This window comes from Mesitornis unicolor, unplaced genomic scaffold, assembly GCF_000695765.1.
Source record: "Mesitornis unicolor isolate BGI_N332 unplaced genomic scaffold, ASM69576v1 scaffold39509, whole genome shotgun sequence".
Lineage (NCBI taxonomy): Eukaryota > Metazoa > Chordata > Aves > Mesitornithiformes > Mesitornithidae > Mesitornis > Mesitornis unicolor.
Genome location: NW_010207272.1, coordinates 2,897 through 15,534, shown reverse-complemented (window position 1 = coordinate 15,534; position 12,638 = coordinate 2,897). Strand labels below are relative to the sequence as shown.

The following is a 12,638-nucleotide window of genomic DNA, read 5'->3' as shown; positions in this document are numbered from 1 at the left end:
GGCAGCTGCTGCTCGCCCTTCCGGCCGATGCAGAACTTGCTCAGGTCCAAGCTCCTGGGGAGAAACACCAGGACATTTGAGGCAGTCAGCATTGGGCAAAGCAGCACAGGCAATACCAACCCCCATACTATGTTCCCCAGGCTCTCACCGGACGGGGAAGTCCACCATGTCGTTGATTTTGTCCCTCCAAATAAAGCTGCGGAAGGAGAAGCGCTTGAGCTGGATGATGAGGACGTTGGGCAGGCGCCACAGCATCAACTGCTTGGAGGCCTCACGGTGCTGCTTGCACTTGGGGCAGTACCTGGGGGAAGAGTGTGCTCATTATCGGTGTGGGGAGAGCCTCAGATCTCACAGCCCAGCCCAGCCCCAAGGTCTCTGACATGTGGGGCTGCCAAAGGGGGCATGGGAGGTCTCAGCCTCCCCTGCCGGGGGCCACAGCCCTGCAGAGCGCTGGCATTGCTCCCTGCTGGCTTTAAAAGAAAGAGCATGCAGGCCTGGGCAGCTCCTGGGAAACCCCACTGCTCCCTGAGCCCGGGGGCAGGAACCCACCCTGCCACCCTCCTCACCACGCTTCCTCCGGGGCCAGGACTTCGGGCTTGGTGAAGAGGTTGAGGCACTGCTCCAGAGTGAAGTGGCCAGCACGAGCTGCTTCGCTGGCCGAGCCTGGGTCCTCCACGCACTCCAGCTCCTTGGACTCCACCAACACAAACTCCTTGAGGCGCTCGTTGTTCTTCCACACCAGGGCAAGGGAGCAGTCATCGGTCAGCTCCAGGGGGGTGTCACCTGTGAAGGGGCACACACCTCACACATCTGCTCCACCAAGCTACGCCAGGCCACCTTGCTGGGGCTAGGAGCAGTCTTGCCCACCCCAATACAGCAATCGTACGGCGCTGCTGGGAGGGGACAAGTGCCCCAGCGGGACACCTCCACGGCCAGGTTCACTGCCCCAGGGTGTCAGAGCCCCATAGTTAGTGGGGCAAGACTGGCACAACCTCTCTCAGCAGCACCAGCACTGGGTGTGGGCATCCCATTCAGGCATGAGGTGACCCAGAGATCACAGACCCTCTGTGGGTGCAGGGGTTTGAAGGGAATTGGTCTGTTTGCTGAGGAGAGCAGGAATATCACACCCGAGAAGAGCTTCCAGGCAGCAGCTCTGCGCAGCACAGCCCTGCCCTCCCCTGTGCCAGATGCAGCTTCCACTGTCCAGTCCAAGGCCACCATCACACCAGGTTCACCTCGTGCCAGGCAGAACCACCACCCCGCCAAAGGCCACGAGGGATGAGGGTGGTGCTTTCCGGGGCTCTGGGCTCACCTTTATCTTCCAGCTTGTGCTCTCGGTTGGCAGCATCAATCTTGTTGATGTAGAACTGCGTGGCGCGGGCACTCAGCGAGTCTGGAGTGTGTTGGTACCCAGGGATGGCAGCTGCAGACAAGCAGGGACAGATCCGTGGTGGCACTGCCTGTCTGCCCTGCATAGGGGCCAAGAATTTGCAGTGCCCCCACCCCCACCTCACATGCTAAGGCCTTGCAGGGACACAACCACGTGCCCCGTGTCCTTGACTATTTTTAGCAGGCGCCTGCCCCTGGCAAGCTGTGCTCCTCTGCGCCTTGCCCCTTCGCTGCACATTGCTGCCATCCTGAGACGAGTGTCTGGAAACGTGACAGCCAGGCAGCCAAGCACGAGCGGCTGCTCCCGTGCAGCTGAGTCAGAGCGAGGGAAACGCTGCGCTCACAGCCTCCAGCTCAGCCTGTGCCGGGCTCTGCTCTGCTCTGCCCTCCCACAGGATTCAGAGGCTTCTGCCAGCCCCTGCCTTCCCACCCCACCCACAACACAACACTCCAATCTCTTTCCTAGTCAGGTCTCTGCTCTACCCCATGGGCTCTGCCAGGGCAAGGCAGAGCGTGGGCAGGCAGGCATTTCAGGTGGGGCAGCACTGCCAAAAAACACACCTCCCAGGGCCTCAAGTATGTCCCCAAGGGTCTCTGGACCAAGCTCACAAAAGAACAGACACTGTGGTGGGAGGTCACCCCTAAGGAGGTAGAATCACTCCTATTTTGTCTTGGCACTGCCTGGACTCCTGGCACAGACACGGTTAGCACTGCAGCACCTCTTACCTTCTGGCTTGAGGGCTCTCTCATAGGATGGCTCCTTCTCGCAACAGCTGTCGCTCTGCGACTCCGTGTGCTCAGAGAACCCTGAATCCAAGCTTAGCAGGGAACTCCTGGCTGCCAGGACCTTGCTCCGGACAGTGCCGGCATCCCCCAGCTCCGGGTGCAGCTCAGGCACAGCCGGCGAGAGCGGGGGCTCCTGCAGGAGGCTGGAAGCCCTGTCCCCGTCCCCCAGCTCAGGGATAGAGGTGGCTGCTGCACAGCTGCTCTTGGCCAGGGGCTCCAGCTTGTCCGGAAGCAGAGGCTGCAGTCCCTGCTCTGGTGACATCCGACCCAGCTGGAAAGGTGGCTGGAACACGCTGACTGAGTACCTGGGCAAGGAGGTGGCCGTCAGAGCTGGCCAGGCACGGGGCTGAGCTCAGCACTGGGGCAGCAGCACCCTCCTTCCCCAGATCCTCACCTTGCATAGCCCTCCAGCAGCTGGGCCAGGCGGGCGTAGGTGAGGCGGGACTCCGGCACGCTGATGAGGAAGGGGAAACCGATGTTCTCAGGGCGGCACAAAGCCTTGTGGTCTGGCCAGTGTGTTTTCTGACATGCCCTGTAACACATACACAGCCCCAGGTGAACCCCAGTCCGTGACCACCCTGGGCAGGAGCGTGGCAGAGCCAGAGGGGTGCACTGGGGATGAGGGGACCCTCCCTCCATGCCAGGCACTAAGCCAACTCACACGTTGCAGTAACCGACGCGATAGCACCTCGTGCAGCGCCGGAGCTTCTCATCCTCCGACAGCTGCTTCTTCTGGCAGGCCGCACACTTGGCGACGGGGCCGCTGGGCACCTGCGGACGCTGCAGGAGAAAGGACCCATTGGGCAGGGAAAGGCACCTGTGCAGGACAAGGCGGCCTCGGCATGCACACATGCTCACTGCAGCCAGGCACCCTTGTGCGCAGTTCTCCCCTCCTGCTCAGCCTCCCTGTGTGGCTCCCAGGAGTGCCAATGTCTCCTCTTACCTGCTGGACCTGCAGCTCCACCACCCGCTCCTTGGCCAGCTCTGGGGACAGCACCTCGAAGCAAAGCAGCAGGTCCGTGGGGGAGACCGTGTCCAGCGAGTTGGACGGCAGAAACATGCGGTGGAAGCGATTCTTGATCACCTGCCAGGAAAGCAGCAAAGCGGGGCCACGTGAGGGCTGCCCCATGCTTCCTCTCCTGAGAAAGCCCCAGATCTCAGTCCCACATTGAGCTACGGGGAGAGCAGTACCATGGGGTACTGCCAAGGAAGCACAGACATCTCTTGTCCCACTGTGGTGATGCAGCCCTCCCGAGCAGGGATCTGCCTGGCAGCACCCTGTACAGGACAAGGCCACCCATGGACACAACCTGCCCTGTGGACATGTTGGATACAGACAAGTGACTGCCGTTGGCCAGATCCCCTGCAGAGCTGCGGGAGCCAGGGCACCCACAAGAGCAGCCTGTTGCTTGCTCCCCAGCATAAGTGTTCTCACCTCCGCCAGCCGCAAGTTCTCCGGTTTCACACGCACGCTATGGGCCACTGAGTCAAGCACCTCCATGGCACTGGAGTTTTCCTTGCTGATACTCACGAGAAACTGCCATAAAGAAAACGCCACATCAGTCACACCACGCCAATGCGTGCAGGCCCTTGCTTAACACAAGGCTTAGCCTGTCAGCACAGGACCAGCTGCCTGGGGTACCTCCAGGAGCCCTCACAGACCAACTCCCCAGAGTAGATAGTATTCTTTACCTTGATGGGTTTCTTGTGCGGCTCCTTTGCGAAGTAGTAAACAGTCAGCACCTTCTGCTTTTGTGGGAGGGGCACAGGGAGGTACAGGAAGGGGTCGAAGGTGATGGACACCTGCAGACATAAGAGCACACTCAGTTGCAGAGAGTTCTTATGACTGAGATCAGTGGGGCAGCAGTCCCAGCAGACCTGAGCCCTCTGAGCGTCAGGAGCCTGCTGCACAGCCAGGACAGGGACAGAGTTCCCAGGGCTGCTCTACCTTGGAGCACACTGGGCACACCAGCTTGGATTTGTACTGGCCCTGGAACAGGTCCACAATGAAGGAGTCATTCCTCATCTTGTGTCTCTGCCAGGCTTCCTCAGCTACCACCTGTAGGGAGAAAGGGCTCAGCACTACCCTAAACCACCTGGGCCAGGGCTGTTCTCCCAGCAGGTTTGGGGAAGGACATCCTCACCTCATCGGGCCTCCCATCCGAGTCAACAGTCTCTGTGTAGGGCTTGTTCTGGATGCGATTGAGGTCCTCGTGCAGGCCATCGAGCAGGAAGGCCATGAACTCCTGAGCATCGTGCTGGGCGTAGCCAGTGAACTGGCTGGCCTTGCTGGCCACGATTGCCTGGAGGGAGCACAGCAGTCAGGGCTGGCCAGCAGCCACCTGGTAGCACCGCCTGGCCCGCACATAAAACTGGCTGCACCCACCAGTGCCCACTCAGCAGCACAGCCAAGCCTCCACCGAGGGGCACCAGGGACCCAAAGCAGCTTCTGTACAGAACTGGTGCCTGTGTCCCTACCTTCAGCTTAGAGGGCTGGAAGGCATGGTGTGTGCCCTTCCACAGTGCGCGCAGCAGCATGGCAAAGCCGATGGCCAGGCGTCCCCCCGTCCCCAGCGGGTTGTTGTAGTTGATTTCCGACTCAAACGACCGATCTGTAAGAGACGTGGGAGAGCAAGGGTGGCCGCTGGCTACACCATCCAAGCAGCAAGGCTTTCCTGGGCTCCCCGCGTGGGCTCACCATGGAAGTAGTCACGCAGCTCTCGGGTGTTGGACAGGGACTGGATGACACTGTTCATGAAGCAGGTGTTGCCCAAATTCACCAGTCCCGTGAAGCCAGGCAGGCACACCTTCTTCTTCTCGTCCTCATCCTCATCATCCTCCACGCTCTCGGTGCTCACCGGGCTGTGTGTCATCGGTGGCACCATGCACGTTGGTTTGGGCTGCCAAAGCAGAGGTGGGTGTGAGGGTGCTGCGTTCAGGGGATCTCTCTGGGAACACCAGGGGACCTCGACTGCCCAAGGCACCCCTCAGACATGGCTGGGCTGGAACTACCACACCATCTCCCACCAGGACTGGGACAAACAAGGCAACGGCTGCCTCCAATCCTGCCAGCTGTGACTGAGGACTGCTGCCTCCTCCTCTGGGAACAATTTGCCAGCCTCCAAAGCAACACCGAGAGGGACAAGTGGGCCCTTCCTTTCTTCCCACCCAGGACAAACCCAGTGTGGCCCCACTCACCGAGGGGATGTGCGGCTCTTGCTTCACTGCCACATGCTCTGGGGCTGTACGAGCTGCCACACCATCCAGGCCCCCATCTTCCATGCGTGGCTTCTCTTTGTCACTGGCTCGGGCTTCCTCCTTGCTGGACAGGGGGTGCTGGTTACTGCCCGGGGGGTTCTTGTCCAGAGGGGTAGGGCCTGTAGGCATGGCAACCTTTGCACCACCCACTGCACCTTAAAAAGGGGGAAGGGGGGGCCTGTGGTTAGCAGCACCACGCGCTGCCCACGGTGGGGCTGTGCCACTCGGTCCATGCTCACACACAGGCTCTCTCCTACCCCTCTTCCCCACGAGCAAGGGGAACAGTGGTGCCCTTCCCCAAGTGTTTGACTCATCCTGCCCCACACCCACTCAGCCCCTCTCCTTCCCCACAACCCCACACTGGAGCATCTGGCACCATCTGACTGTCGCCGGCGGTGAGGAGGGCCCGTGCCCCACTGGGGTGCAGCAGGCAGGCAAGACAAGAAGGCAGGGTGCAGACCTCGTGTGGCTGGAGCCTCCAGCCCCCCCCAGCGCTGGCTCTGGCGTTTCTTCAGGCAGACATCGATGCGAGACACTGTGAAGTTGTATGTGCACTGGTCCGGCTCAATAAAGTTCCTGCAAGACACACAGCAAGTCAGGGGGGGAGCCCCAGACCGCCCTGCAGCCTCAGACATGGCCTCCAGGCAGTAAGGACCCGGCTAGCACTGATCTGGAGGTGACCCTGGCAAAGCAAGGCAGAAACCTTAGAGTGCGGCCACACCAAGCACAAAGAGCCCCTTTCCTGGCAGATTCATTCTGCTTGGCTCCACATGTCCCCTCCTGCTGGACATCCCACCTGAAGTGCACACAGGCAGGTCTGGCTCTGTCCCCAAGAGCTCTAGAACAAGCTGGGGTGGGGAAACTGCAGGCAAGGAGACACTGGTATTTCCTCCCCTGTGAGCCATCATACACAGCCAAGGCAGCCCAGACTTGGGGCACTAATGCAGCCCGTGTGAGGGAGATCTCCATAAGCAGAAATGAGTATTCCCTGGACAGATCCACCAGCTGGAACCGGATCTTGCTCCACCTCTGCACTCTCAGTTCCCTTGCCCTGGTGTGGGCCGGAAGGACAGGAGCCATACCTGAGCTTCACCTGCCACCGGAACACGGTATGGGGTCCACAGCCAGGATGGAGGCGAAGGAAGTTTGCATCACTGCAAAGAAATTGGGAGCAGGTGAGAAGAAGTGAACAAACAAGTAGCCTGGCCACAGCCAGGAGCTCCATAGCAGCCTGGTATCATCCCAGGGCATGCCTGCACCTTGTCTGGAACACCAGCGTGAAGTCTTGCTCCCGGAACAACACCTTGGAAGTCTCCTTGTGGATCTCCTTCACGTAGACATGCACCACCACCAGGTCATTGCCCTTCTCGTATGAGTCATTCTTGACAAAGGTCAGGCTCACAAAAGGCTCTGGCTCTGAACAAGGGAAACCATGGAGACAAATGACACCTTCCTTGCATGCCGAGGCAGCACTTGCAGACCCAGGAGAGGTCCTGAGCAGATGGACCTTCCCAACCAGCCTGACCACTGAGCTCCGACCACTCACCATCAGCCGCTGCTTCCAGAGCCACGTCGTCCTTTGACCAGTCCCTCTTCTCACCGTCTCTGCCCAGGGGAGGGGTGGCTGCTGGGACAGCCTTAGAGCTCTCTCCCAGGACAGGCATGCAGTCCCGGCCCCGTAAGGCCTCAGCAGGGCTGCCCGGCTGCAGGACTCTCTTCTCCACACAGGTGGCAACGCGGTGGGGGAACACCTCTGTGGTAGCTGCGAGAGGTGGCATTTCCACAGGAACACTCTCCTTGCCCAAAACCACAGCCTTTCAAAACAGAGGGAGACAGTGAAAAACAGACTCCATCACCCCCATGCTGCCCCGGCCCCTCTGCTATGACTCCTGCCAGTCCCAGACAGAGCCTCACGCCACCCGCTTTCCCCACACATCCCATGCTCAGCTTGGCACCATTAGCACCACGACTCCAGCGACCATGGGGTCCTCATGTCACCCTCTCCCCCACCACAGCCAGGCCCATGCCAGCCCTCTGCACCGCCCACAGGACCCCAGAGCCCATCTCATCGGCAGCATTTCTTGTGAAGGGGCCAAGGTAGCCAGGGTGCCCTGTTCAGCTGTGTCCTCGGGTACCTTCTCCAGTGGGGGTGCGAGGTCTGCCAAGGCCGTGGGCACATCGATCTGGTTGGCTCTGTGGCTGCCTGCCCTCCCGCTGTGCCCTTTGCTGGGCTCCACGCTCCCAGTGACTCTGGCGTTTGACTCCTCTTCAGTGGGAGCCACTTTGAGGTATACTGCCCGCTTGGCGCTGGGGCCGCTCTGTGTCCCTGGGCTGGCTGGGCTTTTCCCTCCCAGGGCCTCGCTTCTTCCCGGAGCGCGTTTGGGGTTGGAGGGCTCCCGTCGGGACCTCGTTGGCTCTGCACCTTCAGCCTTAGGCTCTTCAGGGGCCAGCTCTGCAGAAGCAGCCTTCTCCTTCCCATTCTCCCAGCATGTGGCCCCTTTGGCCAGCTCTTTGGATCCGTCTTTCCTTCTCTTCTGTGAAAAGCAGTGCAGCACAGTGGGAAGGTATCCAGACAGCAGCACCTCTCACACTTTGCCAGCCCCTGACCCTCACTCCCCTTTCCCACAGCACGCTGGGACTCTGCTCCAGAACCTGGAGGCTATGGGGCAGGCAGGAACAGAGGGGACAACCCCCTCCCTGGGACAGAGGCAGCTGGGTCACCACCCTCAGGCAGCATATGGATGCAAAATGTGCCCCACATTGCTTCTTGGGCACAGGAAGCAAGCAAAGCCCTCACATTGGCTTCCCCAGCTCCCCAGAAGGCAGATCCTTCTCTCCTCACCAGAAGCGATGACCAGGTATGGAGTGGGATCTTCTTCTGAAGCACAAGCTGTAGAAAGTTGCCCTTCTTGCACTGGACCTTGCTGCAGGAGCCCTCAATCTCCTCATAAAACTGACAGCTCCACTGGCGCCCATCTGCAAGCAGAGGGGGACCACACCTCAGGCAGTGCTCCAGGCAGCTGTCACCTAACCCACAGCCTGCCTTCACCTGTCCCAAGGATCAAGGAATCACTCATCCAGAGCCAAGGAGGCTGCAGGCAGGCTGCCACCATACCCCACGAACCCTCAGGGTAATGCCAGCTTCCCTGGATTTGCTTTGTACATCTGGCTGGCCTCCTTCCCAGAGGGAAGACCCTGGGCCTCCATGCCCTCAGGGGCATCGTCACTTTTCCAAGGGATACCCAGGGCCAACTCAGTCATCCCAGTGAACTGGGGACAGAGACACACCAGCGCAGCAGCAGGTGCTTGTTCACTTGGCGCAGAGGCCAGCTCCCCAGCTCTACGCCCTTCTTCTTTTACACTGCTCCTGTATCAGCCCTGCCTGCTGGCTGAAAACATGCCAGCTGACGGCAGGGCATTGCCTCTGAAGGAAAGGTTTTACGCCTGTCTGGATCAGCCCCACGGCCAGCCCAGAGCTGTGCCAAGACCTGCTGGAGAAACACCCGCAGCAGTTGCTCTCCTCCCCATACCTGGTAGTTTGACCACACAGTCCGTGTCGGTGAAAGCAGCATCCACATCCTCCACCTTCAGAGCTCCACTGCCCAAGTTCAGCTTGATGATGATCTCGTCAGCGTTCTGCTTCCAGTCCATCAGCATCTCTAGGAAGAGGGAGGGAAGAGTCACCCACTCGCTGGAGTGTGAATGCCCCCTCCTTGGCTGGGGAACACGAGCCTCAGTTCAAGGAGGTCAATGCAGGGGACACAGCTCATGTCAATTAAACAGGACGTTCACAACCTGCTCTCATCAGACTGGCCACAAACAAGTGTAAGTTGCAGCAGGGCAGGTGAATCCTGGTGGGAACCAGAGAGATCAGAAAGGCAGCGCTGCTCTTGGCCCAGTCATGTGAAGAAGGGGTGGCTCCTGCCAACTACAAAGCAATTGCTACTTTCCCAAGGAACAAGGAAGCCACAGAATTATTCTGGGGGATTCAAGCAGACTCTGACCACAGCCAGAAATTGCTGCTTCCCCTTTGCATAGGCAAACCAAGCAGCCCAGCTACAATCACCAAAGCACCGCACTCCTGCCAGGTGAGCACTGCTAACATGGCTGAGCCAGGCAAGAATGCTGCACCCAGGAAGAAAACGGTGTGGCAGTATCACTCCACTGCAGGCAGAATTCCCACTGGGTCTCTGCCACGCTCCAGGTCTGGCCCTGTGCTGCCCTGAAGTCTTCAAGGCAAAAAGGTGATTCAATCACCTGAATCTCTCTCACGTTCATTCTGCCCTCTGAGGCACAAGGGTGACCTACTCCATCCTCGAAGCAGGCCTGGACCAAGGCAGAAACCAGCCAGCAGTGACATGGCTTGAGCTCTTCCAGCCCAGCTCCCTGCTCAGAAACAAGCAAGATGGATGCTGGCAGCAAAGATGTCCCCAGGCTGTGCTCAGTGGCACGGTGACACTCAAATTGGAAGCAGGCTGCCACGTGCCCAGGGCCACTTCCTTGCTGACAGCCCTTCCCAGCCACGTGCACCCTTCTCTGCCCTGGGAAGGCTGCATTCTGTTAAAACCAACGCTGGGGCAAGGGAGCGCTCAGGTTAGTTTTGCTCTATGCTGGAGCATGGGACAACAACAAGGTGAGAGCTTCAGATCCCTCAGCAAGGGCACACCAGGGCCATGCACTGACAGGCAGCGCACACCTCGACTTACCCTCCTCTGAGTCCTTCTCCTGGCTGGTCTCAGCCTGCTTGGGCTCAGGGCGAGACACTGGTGGGCAGAGAAGCAGAGCACGGGCTGGTGTGTCATTCTGTCACCTCAGAGCATGGGCTGGCACTCTGATGCCTAAAATTTCACGCATCACCTCCCTCTCCCCTGAAGCTCTGTCCAGGCCTTTCATCCTGCATGTGCTGCTCATCTCCCTCCTCTGCTCCCTCACACCTCTCCCTTCCCTGAAGCCCTGCCTGCAGCACCACAGCAAGTCACCCCCCAGGACAGCTGCTCTGGGCCACACCACCACGTCCCAGTCTAACCAGCACTGCGGTGGGAGCAACACAACATCACTGCGCCGTGCAGAGAGCGCTGCTTTGAGGTACGTCTGTGTGGAGCTCATGGTAACCAGGCTCTCAGCCTCCAGCCATGCAGAGGACTCCTGCCTTGATCTGACAGGGAGAACCTAATTTTTGGTTGTGCTCAGACCAATTCTGGTCATGAGAGAACCACACGGCCCAGCTGCACTTCAACATTCCCATTCCTGCACAAGCTGCCAATGTCCACAGCTGAAACTTCCCTCCAGATCAGGCTGGGGAACCAAACAGAGCTGACACCTAATCCCTGCTCCCCGCAGGATCACCTCCACCAGCCAGAAACATCTCAGGGCCTGCTCCACCCTCACAGAGCAGTGAGCTCTGCCAGGCAAAGCAACAGCACCTCATCTTGGAGCTGAGAACCAGCAGCAATGGGAGCTGTGGTCTCCACCCCGGAGCACTCACAGGGCTGTCACTGCCTCCCTTGATCAGCTACAAACCAGTAGGAAACCTCTGCTGACCACCACAGACACTGGTGTGAAGGTGTTGGTGTAGCTGGCAGTGTAACAAGCACACAAGCGACACTGCCTGTGCGATCTAGAGCTCGCTCCAGCCCCTCACCACCTCCACACAGAGGGGACAGATGCAGCCCCCGAGAAGGCAGGAGCCCCCACATCAGAAGGGGCAGAGGGCGAGGCCTTACTGGAGGCTACAGCACAGCTCCTGAGCAAGAGAAGGCACAACACCGCACTCTGTGCCGTGGGATTTCACGTTGGGGACTGCAGCCGGCTGTTCCAGCACAGACCTCAGCACGTGTTCGCTTACCTTGCCCTACAAAACACCCTGCGATTTTGAGGTTACGAGAGACGTAACAGAGCAGGCACAGAAATCAATCGGTTTTGCGGGGCCACAGGGCTGCGAGAGCAACCCTTGCCTGCATTCTGCCCGCAGCATTCCCTGCCCAGCACCAGAGCCTGCACCTGAAGCATCACTTTCGTCACTGGACCTGCATCAGCGAGGGAGGGAATTGCTCCATGGCAATGACTCTGCTTGAGCCACACCTTGCCGTGACACACAGGTTAAAGCACCAGCCTCTCCCGCAGGCCCTGCACTTGGTGCTGGCTGCCTCACAGCATCCGTCCTCTGCAAAGCAATGGGGAAGCAGCACCACCTCCCACTACAAAAGCATCCACAGGTTTCAATCCCTCTCCCTCTGCACTGGGACAGCTCAGTCCCAGCCAAAACCAGAGTCTAGAAGCAACCACCGAGGCCAACTCCAGGCTTAAGCTAACAAGACCCCAGGCCTGACCTTCCTCACAGAGCTAGGGCTAAGCAGCACCCGAGGGAAGGAGGTTACAGGTCCAGGGAGGACACTGTGCCGAAGAGGATACCACATCACACGGGTTACTATCAGCTGCAGGAAGCGATTAGTTAAATCTGCTTATCCTGCAGCAGATGGCTGTGAGGCTCCCACCCTGCGGGACTGAGAAACCCTGGGCCTGCTCACAGCAGCACTGCTGAGGGGCTCTCACCTTCCTTGCTTTCCTGGTTGGCTCGATCCTTCTGCTTCTTCTTGTTGGCAGCATCATCCAAGCCCCGAGACACTCTTCTCTGGCCAGGGGCATTGGTGCTGCTGGACATTTTCAGCCGTTTGGAGGACACAAACGGCCCGCCGGGGTCGGTAATGGAGTCTGGGTCAGGGGTGCGACGTTTTCTTCCTGGCCCAGCTATCTTGGCGACTCTCTGTGGTCAAACTCTCTGGCAAGGAACTAGTGGCCTAAAAAGAAGAGAGAAAGCAAGCATGGCAAGAGGAGTGGGTGGGGAAGGCCCAACAGCATCAGGATCCGCTCTCTGCCCCAGCGCTGGGTCCTCCCAGGGTCAGTGCCCTCGCACGACCTCCACTGCAGTGTTTTAGGGAAGCCCCACACAGCGCTCGGTGAGGAACCCTGCCTCATCCCAGCTGTTACTGTGCTTACTGCCAAAAGCACGGGCTTGTCAGATCTCCCAAGATACAACCAGGGGGTCTTCCGTATGTGACGCACATTAAAAACTTGGAAAACAATTGCCATGCTCATGGCTCCCACTGCAGCAACACTGGCCCAGAGGAGCTGCCAGCACCACCAACATCCGGAGGCAGAGCTGAGGGCGAGGACATGGAGAGGTCTCAGTCCACAAAATCGAGCCT

At 59.3% G+C, this 12,638-nt stretch overlaps 1 protein-coding gene across 1 annotated transcript in view; it reads right to left on the bottom strand.

Annotated features, from left to right (window-relative positions):
* The window catches only part of USP19 (ubiquitin specific peptidase 19), a 14,511-nt gene extending 2,417 nt beyond the window's left edge, over positions 1-12,094 (bottom strand). Inside the window, exons 1-24 of the mRNA XM_010192072.1 lie at positions 11,986-12,094; positions 10,140-10,196; positions 8,964-9,092; positions 8,276-8,409; positions 7,569-7,967; positions 6,980-7,247; positions 6,693-6,849; positions 6,516-6,587; positions 5,894-6,009; positions 5,374-5,588; positions 4,874-5,075; positions 4,654-4,787; positions 4,320-4,478; positions 4,124-4,234; positions 3,868-3,978; positions 3,611-3,712; positions 3,119-3,259; positions 2,837-2,955; positions 2,570-2,707; positions 2,116-2,480; positions 1,313-1,423; positions 567-783; positions 149-301; positions 5-54 (exon numbers count right to left, since the gene is read on the bottom strand). Coding sequence (XP_010190374.1) covers positions 5-54; positions 149-301; positions 567-783; positions 1,313-1,423; positions 2,116-2,480; positions 2,570-2,707; positions 2,837-2,955; positions 3,119-3,259; positions 3,611-3,712; positions 3,868-3,978; positions 4,124-4,234; positions 4,320-4,478; positions 4,654-4,787; positions 4,874-5,075; positions 5,374-5,588; positions 5,894-6,009; positions 6,516-6,587; positions 6,693-6,849; positions 6,980-7,247; positions 7,569-7,967; positions 8,276-8,409; positions 8,964-9,092; positions 10,140-10,196; positions 11,986-12,094 — 3,769 coding nt within the window. The remainder of the gene's footprint in view (positions 1-4; positions 55-148; positions 302-566; positions 784-1,312; positions 1,424-2,115; positions 2,481-2,569; positions 2,708-2,836; positions 2,956-3,118; positions 3,260-3,610; positions 3,713-3,867; positions 3,979-4,123; positions 4,235-4,319; positions 4,479-4,653; positions 4,788-4,873; positions 5,076-5,373; positions 5,589-5,893; positions 6,010-6,515; positions 6,588-6,692; positions 6,850-6,979; positions 7,248-7,568; positions 7,968-8,275; positions 8,410-8,963; positions 9,093-10,139; positions 10,197-11,985) is intronic.
* Between the last annotated feature and the right edge of the window lie 544 nt (positions 12,095-12,638).